Source organism: Erpetoichthys calabaricus, chromosome 5 (assembly GCF_900747795.2).
Source record: "Erpetoichthys calabaricus chromosome 5, fErpCal1.3, whole genome shotgun sequence".
NCBI classification, from domain to species: domain Eukaryota; kingdom Metazoa; phylum Chordata; class Cladistia; order Polypteriformes; family Polypteridae; genus Erpetoichthys; species Erpetoichthys calabaricus.
The window spans coordinates 223,510,470-223,524,475 of NC_041398.2; the positions used below are offsets into that span (position 1 = coordinate 223,510,470).

The 14,006-nt window shown below is 36.3% G+C and overlaps 1 protein-coding gene across 1 annotated transcript in view; it reads left to right on the plus strand.

The window, feature by feature from the left end:
• acaa2 (acetyl-CoA acyltransferase 2) overlaps positions 1-13,662 on the plus strand; it is a 29,605-nt gene extending 15,943 nt beyond the window's left edge. Inside the window, exons 4-10 of the mRNA XM_028792337.2 lie at positions 1,442-1,558; positions 1,719-1,866; positions 3,639-3,814; positions 4,200-4,329; positions 4,976-5,046; positions 9,030-9,184; positions 13,061-13,662. Coding sequence (XP_028648170.1) covers positions 1,442-1,558; positions 1,719-1,866; positions 3,639-3,814; positions 4,200-4,329; positions 4,976-5,046; positions 9,030-9,184; positions 13,061-13,145 — 882 coding nt within the window. The 3' untranslated portion in view covers positions 13,146-13,662. The remainder of the gene's footprint in view (positions 1-1,441; positions 1,559-1,718; positions 1,867-3,638; positions 3,815-4,199; positions 4,330-4,975; positions 5,047-9,029; positions 9,185-13,060) is intronic.
• The last annotated feature ends 344 nt before the right edge of the window (positions 13,663-14,006 follow it).

Sequence of the window (14,006 nt, forward strand, 5' to 3'; positions counted from 1 at the left end):
TTAACAGGAAATTGCATACACCAAAAAATCATTTATGAAGCCTGGTGTACAGTATACATTTCTACACAGTTTACCCTTTGTAAATCACAATCACTTTGTAAATGTGCATATGTGAACGCGCCTTGAACACCACACTGAAACATCCACTTATGGAGTATGCTATTTAACCTCATACACATGCAGTCACAATGTTGCAGACCTTCACTTTTCTGGTTAATCCAGCCTCCCATCTGATGCATCACAACACCACTACCTGCATTCAAGAGTATTTGGCTGCACTCAACAACTGAGAGAGTAAAATCATGTGCGGCATTATAGCACCTCTCCTCTGCGCTCTGGCGTCAGGGAGAGACACAAGGTTACCTGGCACATGTAATGACATGATTGCCGTTACAAAGAATAGTACAGGCCATTTGAAAAGCTGAGGGTTTATCCAGTTATCTTACTAATAAGCCAGCCAACACATACAGCGCCATTACATCTATCAGAACTACATTACTTCAAAATCGTGGGTTAATCCAGGCCACTGAGCCATGTTTGTCAGTCTGATCTTGACTTCACAGATGTCTTGTGCATTAATGAAATGTCAATGCTCACACTTAACAAAAGCAGCATCATTCTTACTGGGTCTCGTTATTGCAATATGAGTGCAGTAAATAGCTCCATTACAGTATGTTAGTAGAACCAAACGCTGCTGCAAATTGCCTTTTTATATTGGCAAAAACAGGTTATGCTTTATGTATGTGCACCTACACCATAAGAAAACTGTATGTAGCACCTGTTGATTAATGGCTTCCAGCATAGCAGGCATTATGGAGTAAAGCTTGGCTGAGATATTCCTGACTTTTCAGCCAGTTCTCCAAAAAGTGACAGCAGGTAACTGAAACTGACGTAAAACCAAAAAAGTTCTTTAGTACAAATCTGCAGCATTGGCATATTTACTGACTGATTTAAAATACAGTCTGTACATCATATTCTTCACTTTTGAGGTATGTCTGTCACATCAATGCAAATTATAATAATGGCTTGATGATATGTAGTATTATACATGCATGGTTTAGAGTTGCCGTAAAAATACTAGTGTTCCAATGTCAAGTTATCTTTTATAAACCCTGACATATGCACAAACCATCCCTCCTTCATGCCAGTGAAACCGGAGTAATGTGCAACTGAAAAATACCATTTCATTTATAGGCAAATAAAGTGTTTATTGCAATTACACATTTTGCTTTGAATGTTGGTACTAGAAGAATCAGCTTGTTGACTGAATAAACTAAAATGTTTATATATGTGAGATTTCTTTGAGGCTGGAAAAGCTGTAAATGTTGACTCCAAATAAAATTTTGGCTTGTGGTGTACAGCAGCTAGATTTTGATTCAAGTATAGCACATTAGTATATATGTTGCTACAATTATGTTTCATTTTATATGTTTCTTTTAAGGAAATATGTCTGAAGGAATCAGAAGTTGTGCTTTGTGGTGGATCAGAGAGCATGAGCCAGTCTCCATATTCTGTACGAAATATTAGATTTGGTACAAAATTTGGAGAAGATCTTAAGGTATGAATTTATTAATGAATTAAAAGTCTATAGTGGAAATAAACTCCACTTACCTCTCAAATATGTTATGAGAGTTAATATCTGAGGGACCATTTTGAAGTTTTGTCATATCTGTGTATGAATGAACCCTACTGGTGACTGTTTAATGTTTTGCTTTTAGCTAGAAGACACATTATGGGCAGGTTTGACAGATCAGCATATTAAGACCCCAATGGGCATGACTGCAGAAAACCTGGCTGTGAAGTACGAATTGAGTAGAGAGCAGTGTGACCAGTATGCTTTCAGATCGCAGCAAAGATGGAAAGCAGGTAAGTGACAAAGTAAAGTGGACAGGGCTAAGTCTTATAGTCCAAGAAATTCGAATACTTCTGTGTGTCATATTATTCTTTTTTGTATTTTATCAATTTTGTGAATCACATTACAATGAGTGAGACACAGAGGAATTAGAGATTCACTCAATTCTTCTTCCCATACATTTATTTTCCACATCTATTCAAGTCAGTGTCAGCATCCCCCCCCCATACCCAGTTCAAAGAGCTATGTGAACAAAAAACTCAATAAATTGTAGTTGCGATTATATGTAGCTTGCTTATTTTAATACTTGCCAAATTCTGAAAAAGTTTTGGATCTTTCTTTGAAAAGAAAATGTTATATATATTTTTTTCAATAAGATAACATGTAAGACGTTTAGTGTAGGACATTGCAAAAAATAGTGTTCCTCTAAAAAATGTTGTCACAGGATTTGGAGTAATTTTAAATCCATTCATTATCTAAAGTTCTAATGATAAGTGCCTGTTCCTAGTGTTGATTTAGGTATTTTAATTCTCCATTTGAGTGCCTGGGGTTCCACTCTGGCTGTAGGTTTTTGTCTCAACCAATTTCAGCTTTTTATTGGACTTCTATGTAAGTCAAACTATCTGTTATTTCCCAAATTCAGTTATTTTGGTATCAATTCAGAAATCAACAAAATAGTTTTATGGGATTTTCTTGGTATGTAGCAAGCATCTGTATACATTACACGGGTGCAGTTTTAGAGTGTCTTTTTTTAAATTGGCTTTTAATATTTTCATCATTTTCATTTTTCTTTTCCAGGGGTTTAAGTTATTTACTTTACTAATGAGTGCACTAGATGGCATAGCACTCTAGTACCAGCAGAATTTCAGCATTCATTGTTGTTTGTCTAGAGTGTCAATTTCTCCTATTAGTAATTTTAGGATAGAATTTAAGGAGCACTCTCGATAAAAAGGGATGAATTAATTGTAAAACGACGAAAGTGAATTAGGAATTTAAAATTATGGCAAAATACCAATATATCTAAATGTCTTATAAATCACATACTGTTGTGGTTTTCTTAATGAGGAATAAGAGAAGGATAAAAAACCAGCTAATTACAAAACAATATCACTTAGAGGTAAAGTGACACCCTGATAGAGAAACTGATTGGGATAAAAACCTGCAATCACAGTGGGCTCCTAGAAATGAACTCAAGAATCACCACCTTAGATCATCTAGGAGTCTACTCTTCGAAAATAATCTTTAAGAGTTTGCAAGTGTTTGAAATTCTTCTTCAGTATTAGATTTCAAAAGTGTACATTGCTGTGATATGACAAAAAATGGGCAAGCCTGTTTTAACAGGGTTTCTCCTTTGTATAGAGTCAAATTGGTTTTCTTTAGAAAAATGTTTGCTTGCTTAGCTGTTGAGAGGATGCTAATGTTGTCAGAATAGAGGGCTGCAAGGCTCTGAATACCAAGTACCAAGTAAATGGTAAGTGTACATGGGAGCAGTTGACAATAGTGCCTTGGTATTAAAATGTCTCCTACATTGTCTCTATATTTTGAGTGAATGTTATTCTACTGCATGGCTGGTAAATTGGCAAAGAGTCTGAAACAGAATTTCCTTTTCATGGGTAACCTAGCAGCTGCACTTTTTATTACTTTCAGCTTAGTTTCACTGTTTTAGATTATATAATGTACACTTTACCTATATATTTGCATACCTGACCTAAATGCTGATCTAACATGTCTTGAATATAATGCCTATCACATTGAAAGTTTTTGTACATGTTTATTTTGTTTACAGCTCAGGATGCAGGCTACTTTACAGCTGAAATGGCACCTATTGAAGTTCAGACAAAGAAAGGAAAACAACCCATGACACAAGATGAGCACCCGAGACCTCAGACCACAATGGAGCAAATGGCTAAACTTCAGGCAGTATTCAAGAAAGGTGGCACTGTAACTGCTGGAAATGCTTCAGTAGGTATCCATTCCTAACTTGATGAATGTTTAGGTGCTTTGCTGTTAGATTTGTTTTAAAAAAAAGTGCTGCAGTTCCCTCTCTTATTTAGAATTGCCAATCATAGTTTAATGCCTTCCTGGCAATACTTGCTGGCTACAAGACAGAAACAAACCTGAAACCACACCAGCAGATGAAGTTGTAATATGTTCAAGTCCTGTTTAGAGTACTTTGTAGCTTTTATTTTCATGCTGCAAGAATCTTACATTGTACTTCTTAGAAATTTTTTTTTTCATTTGCACTGTTTTGTTTTTCTGATGTTTTGATAAATTTATATTGTATTTAGTTGAATTTTGCCTCATGTTAAATGGTATATTTGTTATGGCAATGCTTTGTTTCTAACAGGGTGTTTCTGATGGGGCTGGTGCAGTTATTGTGGCAAGTGAGGAAGCAGTCAGAAAGCATGGGCTCAAACCTCTGGCTAGAATTGTAGCTTACCATGTCTCTGGCTGTGATCCCAGTATTATGGGAATTGGTAAGTTAATTTATGGCTTATTTATGTAAGCATGTGTGAAAATGTTTATCCACAAAATTGCAATTTTAAGCAGTGATAGCTGCAGTTCATTTGGCTACTACTTTGTTTTCCTGTCTGCTTAAACAAATCTGTCTTTATCTGTATTAATGATGTAGTTAGTAATTTGTAAACTTTGTAATTTCATTTACCTGTGAACCTGGTAAAGTGGTTTGAGCCTGCACTGAGTAAAGAGCACATACACAAATAAACTGAAAAAATCTGGCTAAGCTTAAAATAAAAAATTTGAGTGTGGTGACTCTGTCCTGCATATATCAAGACTGTAATTTCTGCATTTTCAACCAATATTTTAGATTCATGAAAGTAACAAATTAATTTTTTTGCTCCTTTACAAATTATTTTTATTTTTAATTTTGTTGACTGAATCATTTTACAATGTCAATGAATTTACTGCAGATTAACTGAACATACTGTACAGTATTAAATTTAGCTTTGGCTAACAAGCTATATTCTTCATTGAATATAATTTTTGTGAATATTGTCATACTTTCACATAAGAAATGTGTATGTAATGGCCAAATATCCAAGTTTATATAAATCTTCTCATAAGTGCACTATTTATAATCTATGAAATGTATATGTATTGTAGGTCCTGTACCAGCTATTACTGAAGCTCTAAAGAAAGCTGGACTCTATCTGAAGGATATGGATTTGGTGGAGGTAAGTAGATTTGATCAGCTCTATTATGTTTGTATCCCTCTGAAATTTTCTGTGAAACACTAAGCAAAATAAAAAGCTACCATACATACAGTAGAAAGGTAGTCCTTTCTCTATAACTCATTGTTTCTTGTTTAACTACCCTTTTCACTAGAAAGCACAAAGGTATCCTTTCATTTTTGTATTGATGCATTTTCTGATTTATCACCTTTCTCTCACTATGTGGTTGCAAGGCAGGGAACAATCCAGGACAGGGTACCTGTCTACTCCTGCTTCCCTAATTCATTATATCATGTTAAATTGTTTCATGGAATAGAAAACAAGATGTCTTTCTCAGCCATCCAATCGGTTTTCTATACATTAATTTTCTGTTGCCGTTTTTTTAAAATAACAGTGTAACTTGAGCATGTAGCAGCCCTTTACACAGATAATTAAGTAGTACTAGGGTGTTGTACCGTGTTAGCCATTATGAATGTAGAGAAAAGCCAAGCAAAATGACACCTTTTATTGGCTAACTAGAAAGATTACAATATGCAAGCTTTCGAGGCAACTCAGGCCCCTTCTTCAGGCAAGATGTAATACAGAAACTGAAGTTTCCTATGTTTATATACAAATGTATATAAACATAGGAAACTTCAGTTTCTGTATTACATCTTGCCTGAAGAAGGGGCCTGAGTTGCCTCGAAAGCTTGCATATTGTAATCTTTCTAGTTAGCCAATAAAAGGTGTCATTTTGCTTGGCTTTTCTCTACACAGATAATTAAGATAATTATTTGTCACCAGGGGGGAAATTTGGCTTTTTACGGACGTTCAGTAAATAAATAAATAGATGTTCTCAGCTGTTCACAGTTAAATGTGAATGTTTTTTCACAGAATTGTCAAAAATTGCGTTGGATTCAAATTGCGTTATTTTTGAATATACAGAGAAAATTAAAGTGCATACCGTATTTCTAAATTTAGAATTTTTGCTTAACATCCAAAATATTCTGCCCATTCTCAAAATTATCAGAAAAAGATGACAGTGCAAAAAACTACAAATTTGTTATATTAAAGTTGAGTATATTCTAAATGGGGTTGAACATCTCCTGATAGCTCATCTTCTTGAGATCTGATAATCAAACTCTCTTATTGGAACAAATTATATTACTTTACAAACTTGAAATTCTGTGAACATCATTTGACAACCTCTTATAAATTGGTGGCAAGTGCTAAGCATTTTCCATTATTGGTGGTATCTGCAAGAAAAAAATGGTTGGACCTGGCTGATGTGCCAGTAATGTTCCTGTATTTCTTAGCAAGCTGCGAAAAATATTGATACAACTCATATCTAGAGGTTTGATTTCTTTGTATGGAGGACTTTGCTCAGCTTGTTGTAGTCCTTCATTTTTATACATCATTCTTTCCAGCTGAAAGACACAGGGTGATTCACTCGAAAGAGGCCCGAATATTCTATAATAACTCTTGCTAGGATGAAGCAATCTGAAGGAAACAATGTGCAATGTGCACCTCAATATATGGAGCTTCTAACAAGCCGGGATGCCCCTGCGTTGGAGGGATCAGGCAGGCGCTAGACAGCCGTTGCGACGTTTAACCTCCATTTGCAACTTCTGGGTGCATAACGCCCATGCCCCTTCACTCAGTCACTCGACTTCTCATCAGGATGGTGGTGTACAGTATTGAGCAGTGTGTCTTCATGGTGTGAACCTATTGGGTATCCAGTTCATTTAAGTGATGTCAGAATCAACTGGATGATCGTGATTTAACGGAAGGTTACTTCCAACAAGATGGAGCCACGTGTCACACATCGGCAAGGAGCATGGCAGAAATTGAGTCCTTCTTTGGCAACAGGATCATTTCAAAGGGGCTTTGGCCACCACGGTCGCTGGATCTGACACCACCAGACTTCTTCCTTTAAGGTATGCTCAAAGGAAAAGTCTATAGGAACAAGATTTGAAGGAAAACATCCAACCTGAAATTGCTGCTATTCCCTCCCAAGATGCTTGCTGATACATTCAGGAACATGGAGCGCCACATCTGTGTCTGGCAGAAAATGGAAACCACTTCCAGCATTGCATGTAATGCAATTGATTACACATACGTCAAGGTATATAGCATATTATTTTTAGTTCATATTACTTCATCCTAACAGGAGTTACAACAGAATATTTGGGGCCTCTTTCGAGTGAATCTCCCTGTATTATAGCTAGGTTCCTCTGAATTGTCCTAGCAGTATATGTCATCAAATAATTAACAATTGCAGGCAAACATTTTCATGCCACAATTTCCTAATTCCTAATTTGTCTTCTTTAAGTCACCCTCTCTGCTAGAAATTATGTCCATACCTGTTTTTATTAATTTTAAAACTGCAGCAGCAGACAACATCGAGAATAAAAGTGGAGTTAGATAGCATAATTTCTTCAATATCACCAGGGTACTGCTTCTTGATCCCAGACAGATATTAGAGCTTTCATTGTATTTAACAATGTGGATTTAGCAGATGGATGTGTTTCTGTGGGAAAAGAGCTGTTGCCACTTGAATATTTGAATTTCATGTTTTTTGCAGCAGTAATTCTCACTGAGCTACATTATATTGTTTGTGTTTTCTTTTTTAATATACTGGCCGAATTACAGTTAGTAAATTACAAATCAGTAAGACACGTATTGCTGCATATTATTCAGATCATATCAATACCCTTTCCCATCTGTAAGGTAGAGAGAGAAATTATTGAACATAAATCACTTGAATGAACTGAAATAATAATAATAATAATTCATTACATTTATATGACGCTTTTCTCAGTACTCAAAGCGCTATCCATATCCCTAATTACATAAAGACAGTATTAATAAATGACTGTAAGATTCTGAAGACCTTTTGAACTGTTCCCCATAAAATCAGTACAATTTTGTTTCTGAGATTTTAAGTAAAATGCATCCTCATTTTCTCATTGTGAAATGATAGGTTAGCTGAGTAACAGAAGATAGCATTCTAGTAGTGTGGAAGTTATCAAAATAAATAATGGTCATTAAGAAGCAGTTTAGCATTAGATATTACCCAAGCAGTTCTATTAGAAGAGAATGGATTATTGTAAACCTATAAATGTTTGACATTTTGTCTTTTGTTTTTTTTCCTAAATGTTTTGTTTCTTGAAATTTTTTTTGTTATGATAGACAGCTTCAAGCTGAACACCAATATAATTTATAGACTATGTAGGCTGGTAAAGAAACGTGACATTAACCTTTTTGAATTTGGCATGTTTAAACACTCGATGAGATTGTCTCAGTGTATTTGCTCAATTGAGCTAAGAATGTTTCTCGATCGCTGTCATTATCATTAAAATATTCATCTTGCAATAAATGTAGTTGTTTCAAAACAGCACCAGCTTTATACCTTTTTCACAGTGACATTACTATGGACAGCGTATTTATAGCACTATTTTCCAAAAGGTGTTGCAAAAAAAAATTTCAATGGTTATCCAGTAGATGGCAGCACTAGATTAGGTAACTGAGACAAGCTAGCTGCATCTATAGTGGCTGTATACTTGTAAGATGCGACTTCTATCAAAATGTGACAGGCTCAGTGACATACGACTTGTACCTCATGTTCAAAGTGTTAAAGTTGACTAATGTGTATGTGTGTGTAATTATTTTTATTTTTTTGCAAAATCTGTAAATTGTACTGTATGTAAAAATGTTTTGATGAAAATTATAGTTAAGGCACTTCTGTTCAAAAGATGCAGATTTATTGTTAATATACAAATCTCTAAGTTTGTTGTAACTAGCCTTGGTCTTTTAATCCCTAAAGTGTCAGGAATCACCTTTATATCAATGAAGTTATTTTCCTCATAAAGGAGGATTTAATATAATAAGGCATTCAGGTTTATGCTCAAGTGTCTCTTCAGATTTCTCCATGTTATTGAATTTTCCACTTGCATCATCTGAATTTGCTTCTTATCAAATGTGACTCTATCCTGACCTTATTTCAGGTGAATGAAGCTTTTGCACCACAGTATCTGGCAGTAGAAAAGGCCTTAGGACTTGACCCTGAAAAGACCAATGTGAATGGTGGTGCTATTGCTCTGGGACATCCACTGGGTGCTTCTGGCTCTAGAATCACTGCACACCTTGTTCATGAACTGAGGTGAGCTGGCATGCTAATTTGCATTATGTCATAAGATATTCAATTATAAAACATTTAGCTGCATAAGGGATAAAACAATTAGTGTGGATTTGAGCTAATAGTTATTCATTCCTCTGTTAACAGTAAATGGCAATATGTAGACTCATTTTTTTTTTCTAATTAATTATATGCAACAAGTGGATGAAAATGTGGTAGAGATTTATATATATTATATAAAAATGGAGAATTTAGAAAGATACATCTTTCTATTTTAACTAAGCAGGTAACATTTTAGGTTGTCTGATTCCTGTATATAATTGTGGGCAGATCATATCTACCGTAATGGTTAGAATAAAAGACTTGAGTGATTTCAGATGTGGTGCGGGTTTTCCAGCAGCTTCAGCTGCAACTTAAAGAAAACTCAAATTTAATTTCATCAGGAGTCTAAGGTGATAATACTCATCTTTTCAAGCTTCACAGAAATATCAGCAAAGAGATAATGTAGCAAGAACTGCCTTTCATGGATTGTATTGTTCTTACTTGTCAAACACAACAACATTGGACTGGAATTTTCAACCTACGGCATAAACAGGCTGGTGTGTCAAAAGTAGTCTGTTGAGAACTGCATGGAGTGGGGAGTCACATGGTGGTACGTGGCACAGGCAGCTCATCAAGCAGACCACTCTCTCAAAGTGTTCAAATTGTGTTCTGAGATTCATAAAGCTTGTAAATTGGTGATTTCCGTATATTTTTGTGTATATATAAAATTTATGGAAAATTATACTAAATGGTCAATATTTCAATTTCAGGTGTTTAGCATATTATATTCTTTTTTAAGTCTGAATTGCAATCTGATTATTAGGTGGTTACCTACCAGATAATACTTGTGGTTGGTCGGCCAGTCGGCAAACATCTGCCACATCCTCTTGAGTTGCGAGAAGCAGCTCATAGATATGTGATACAGTATCTAACAAATAATACAAAGAGTACACAACACATGTTTTGTGATTCAGACTTAACAAAGAATGTAATACTCCTATGATCACCCTGCCAAAAAAGCAAACTAACCGCTGTGACGCGACACCACTGGCGCTTACGTCTGAGGTTCAATCCCTGTAAAGGGATGCAAAAGTGCATATACCTGGCGAGCCCATAATGAGGGCGAAACACGTGTCGCATATTCTTTTTTATCTATTTGGCAGATACTGTACCACACTCTGTATATAGCACCAAGATGGCATTGCAGCATCTGAAAAATGTATTCATGGTCTTGTTTAATATTGTGTCGCAGTACACCATGGTTCCAATTCATCTGGCCACAGAAACTCTACAAACAAAGCTAAACAACACCCCACCATAACGACATGTCAACAACAAAGCCGGCCACAAGCAATATAATGCATCTAGTTTCACTTGCTTTCATTTTAATAGGAATTACTACAGACAGAAAGAAGGTATGCCAATGGGATCTCCATTATTAGTACTCTTTCCTGAACTGGTAATGCAGTGATTTGTAAGGTATCTAACTCAATACACACACCTAAACGTTGAATACGCTATGTTGACAACACATTTGTCATATTAAAAAGTGACCAGCTGAATGATTTCCATAACCACATCAATGCAGTATTCCCTGTGATCCAGTTTACTATGGACAAAGAAATAAACCGACATGTCAATTTCCTGGACTTATCCATTTAAAGAGGTAGTGAAACCACCCTGACTACAGGTGTTTATCATAAGGAATGTTATGCAGACAAAATATTACACTTTGCTAGCAATCACCCATCAGCGTATAAATGGAGCTGTGTTAAGACACTATTCAGAAGAGTTCACCCCCATTGTAATACCAAGGACACTAAAAACAATGAAAGGTGCTATCTTTTCTAACTGTTCACTTAAAATGGCTACCCAAAGACATTCATTAGACAATGCTTACATAGGAGACACCAAAGCAAGCAAACCATCAACTCTAGCACACACTTCTTTATCATCACGGGGTATTAAAGGTTCAACACGTATCCTGTCCAGATCAGGCATTAAATTAGCGCACAAGCCTAGAAACATTCTGCACATAGTCCTTTTAAATGCTAAAAGCAAGAAATCGGCAGGAGAGACTCAGAACGCAGTTTAAGGCATACCATGGGATTCACACCCGGCTGTATACGTGGGGCAGACATCAAAAACACTCACAACACGTATACAGGCACATTGCAATGCTATCAGAGGGAAGAACCCTAGGTCTCTGATTTATACACATACAATTTCGACTGGACACACATTTAAATTGGCCTCAGTGCAAGTAAAATTCAAGGCTAATGCTAAAGATGCCAGAGAACTTGCTGAAACGTGGCTATCAAATGAAAAAGCCATTAATAGACATTTGAACATATGCACGCTTAAAAAGAAGAATATGCACATAATACATAAGACTTTATTACCAACACCCTTCAAGCCCCACCTCATCAGTTCCCCCCAAACAGCCACCTACCCTCCCCTCCTTATTTGCTATACATTGCCTTGCATTCTTGTTAAGTCTAATCATTGTCTCTGATGATGACTCCTGATAGGAGGTGAAAGCTTAGGAATAAAACAGTATTTTAAGATATGTGATGCATTTTCTCCCTTTGTGGATTTGCAGCTACTCATATGGAAACCATATATATATATATATATATATATATATATATATACAGTGGAACCTCGAGATACGATCACCTCTGTATACGAGAAATTCAAAATACGAGGAAAGTATGAGCGAAAAATTCAGATCTAAATACGAGCATTGGCTCACGTAACGAGCCACGAGCCAGGCTGTGGGTATAGCTCGCGGCTTAGGGAGGGGGCGTGGTAGCTGTAGCGAGCCGCAGGGCGATCTGCGGTGTCTGCGTTTCTCACCTAAGTGCACAGGTGGGAAACTGCCCACATCCATGATTTGTCCTGTGGCTGATGGGCTGGGCAGGGTTGCCACCCGTCCTTTAAAATACGGAATCGTCCCGTATTTGAGAATGAAATTGCGCGTCCCATTTTGAATCAATACGTATGCGTCCCTTATTTTTTTGTATTAAAAGTGGTAACCCTAGCAGCTGCCATGTCTTCCCCGCATATATAGAGAAGCGCGAGCCAGTTAAGGGGGGAGAAGAAGTAAAAGAAAAGAGAGGAGAGGAGAGAGAACGGAGGTTGCAGGAGGAGGCAGGAATCCGAAGCAGTAGGAAGTCGGTGCGAGAGAGCGAGCGAGTACAGGCTCGCGTGTAGCTGAACAGGCGAGCCAAACAGCTGAAGCAGGACAGTGTAGAGAAGGTCAGCTGCATTAAGTGTCTTGCCTATTGCAGAGCCCGCATGGGAGAAGCAGGTGAGACACTAACAGAGAAGAAGCACCGGGGATTGTCATCTGTTTTTTGAAGACTGCTTCCTGTTGACGTTTTAACCTCGTGTTAAAGGATTGTTATTCTTATGTACTTTAAACCTCCACTTCACAACTGTTTTAAGGATTATTTATTTAAAGATTTATTGAATGCTCTACTGCACTTTGGACACCTGTTTTGATTCTTTTAATAATCAGTTATATTATTTACCAGTGTTATTTATTAAAGGTAGACTACAGTATATATAATTTATCAGTGTTATTTGTTAGGAAAATTGATTTTTATGTTAATATATTTGGGATGCGGAACGGATTAACTGGATTTCCATTATTTTCAATGGGGACGTTTGTTCTAGATACGAGAAATTCGCTATACAAGCTCAGTGCTGGAACGAATTAAACTCGTATCTAGAGGTTCCACTGTATATATATATATATATATATATATATATATATAATCATTGTGCTTCCACTTTATTCATGTCTTTATTATTTATGTTATTAATGAACTTGTGCATTTTTTTTTTTCCAAGGCGACGAAATGGCAAGTATGCTGTTGGCTCTGCTTGCATCGGTGGTGGGCAGGGTATTGCTGTCATCCTTGAGAACTCACAGTGAACAACTGCATGAACAGAACTAGGACACTGAGACCGAGGGTAAATCTGGGGTTTTGTGTTTTTTGAAAAACTAAGCCATTTTTTTGGTATGTTAGGCAAATCAATACTTTTTATTTTTTCAAAATGCATTTTGTAGTCCGTTCTACTGTATCATTGATTGGGCAACACGGTATATGAATCTTTCTCAAGATCCTTTTGCTATCTGAACATTTGATGGCACAGCCACCTGAGGCAGACATATTCTGTTGATGTTTGGCAGTACTGAAGGCACTAGATGTAAAAAAAAACCTTTGATTTGTTGCAATTTTATTAACAAACCATCTATTTTCATTACCCTAACATATGTGAAATGTAAATAAAGCAATTCTTGAAAATAATGGCACCAACAATTGACTTTAAGTTATAAATACTTGAGACCCATCTTGTGCCTTGCCATTTTTTTCCGGTTGTTTTATTGAATGTTACACTTTACTGCTGCTGTACATTTGACAGTGTTCTGTTAATTTGCTAATAAAATAACAAAAAAAAATGTAAAGTCTGTTTTTTACCAAACTTACAAAGTGTACTTAATTGTGCAGATGTGTAACATTTTATTTATATATACATCGATCAGCTACAATGCTAAAAGCACTGATGATGTGAAGTGAATAACATCAATTATCTCATTACAGTGACATCTTTCTAGGGGTTGGATGTTTTAGGCAGAAAGTGAACAAACAGTTCTCTAAGTTTAAGTGTTGGAATCAGGAAAAAGTGGGCCAGGGTAAAGGATCTGATTGACTTTGAGAAGTACCAAATTGTGATGGCTAGATGACTTGGTTAGAGAATATCCAAAATAGCAAGTCTTGTGAGGTGTTCACTG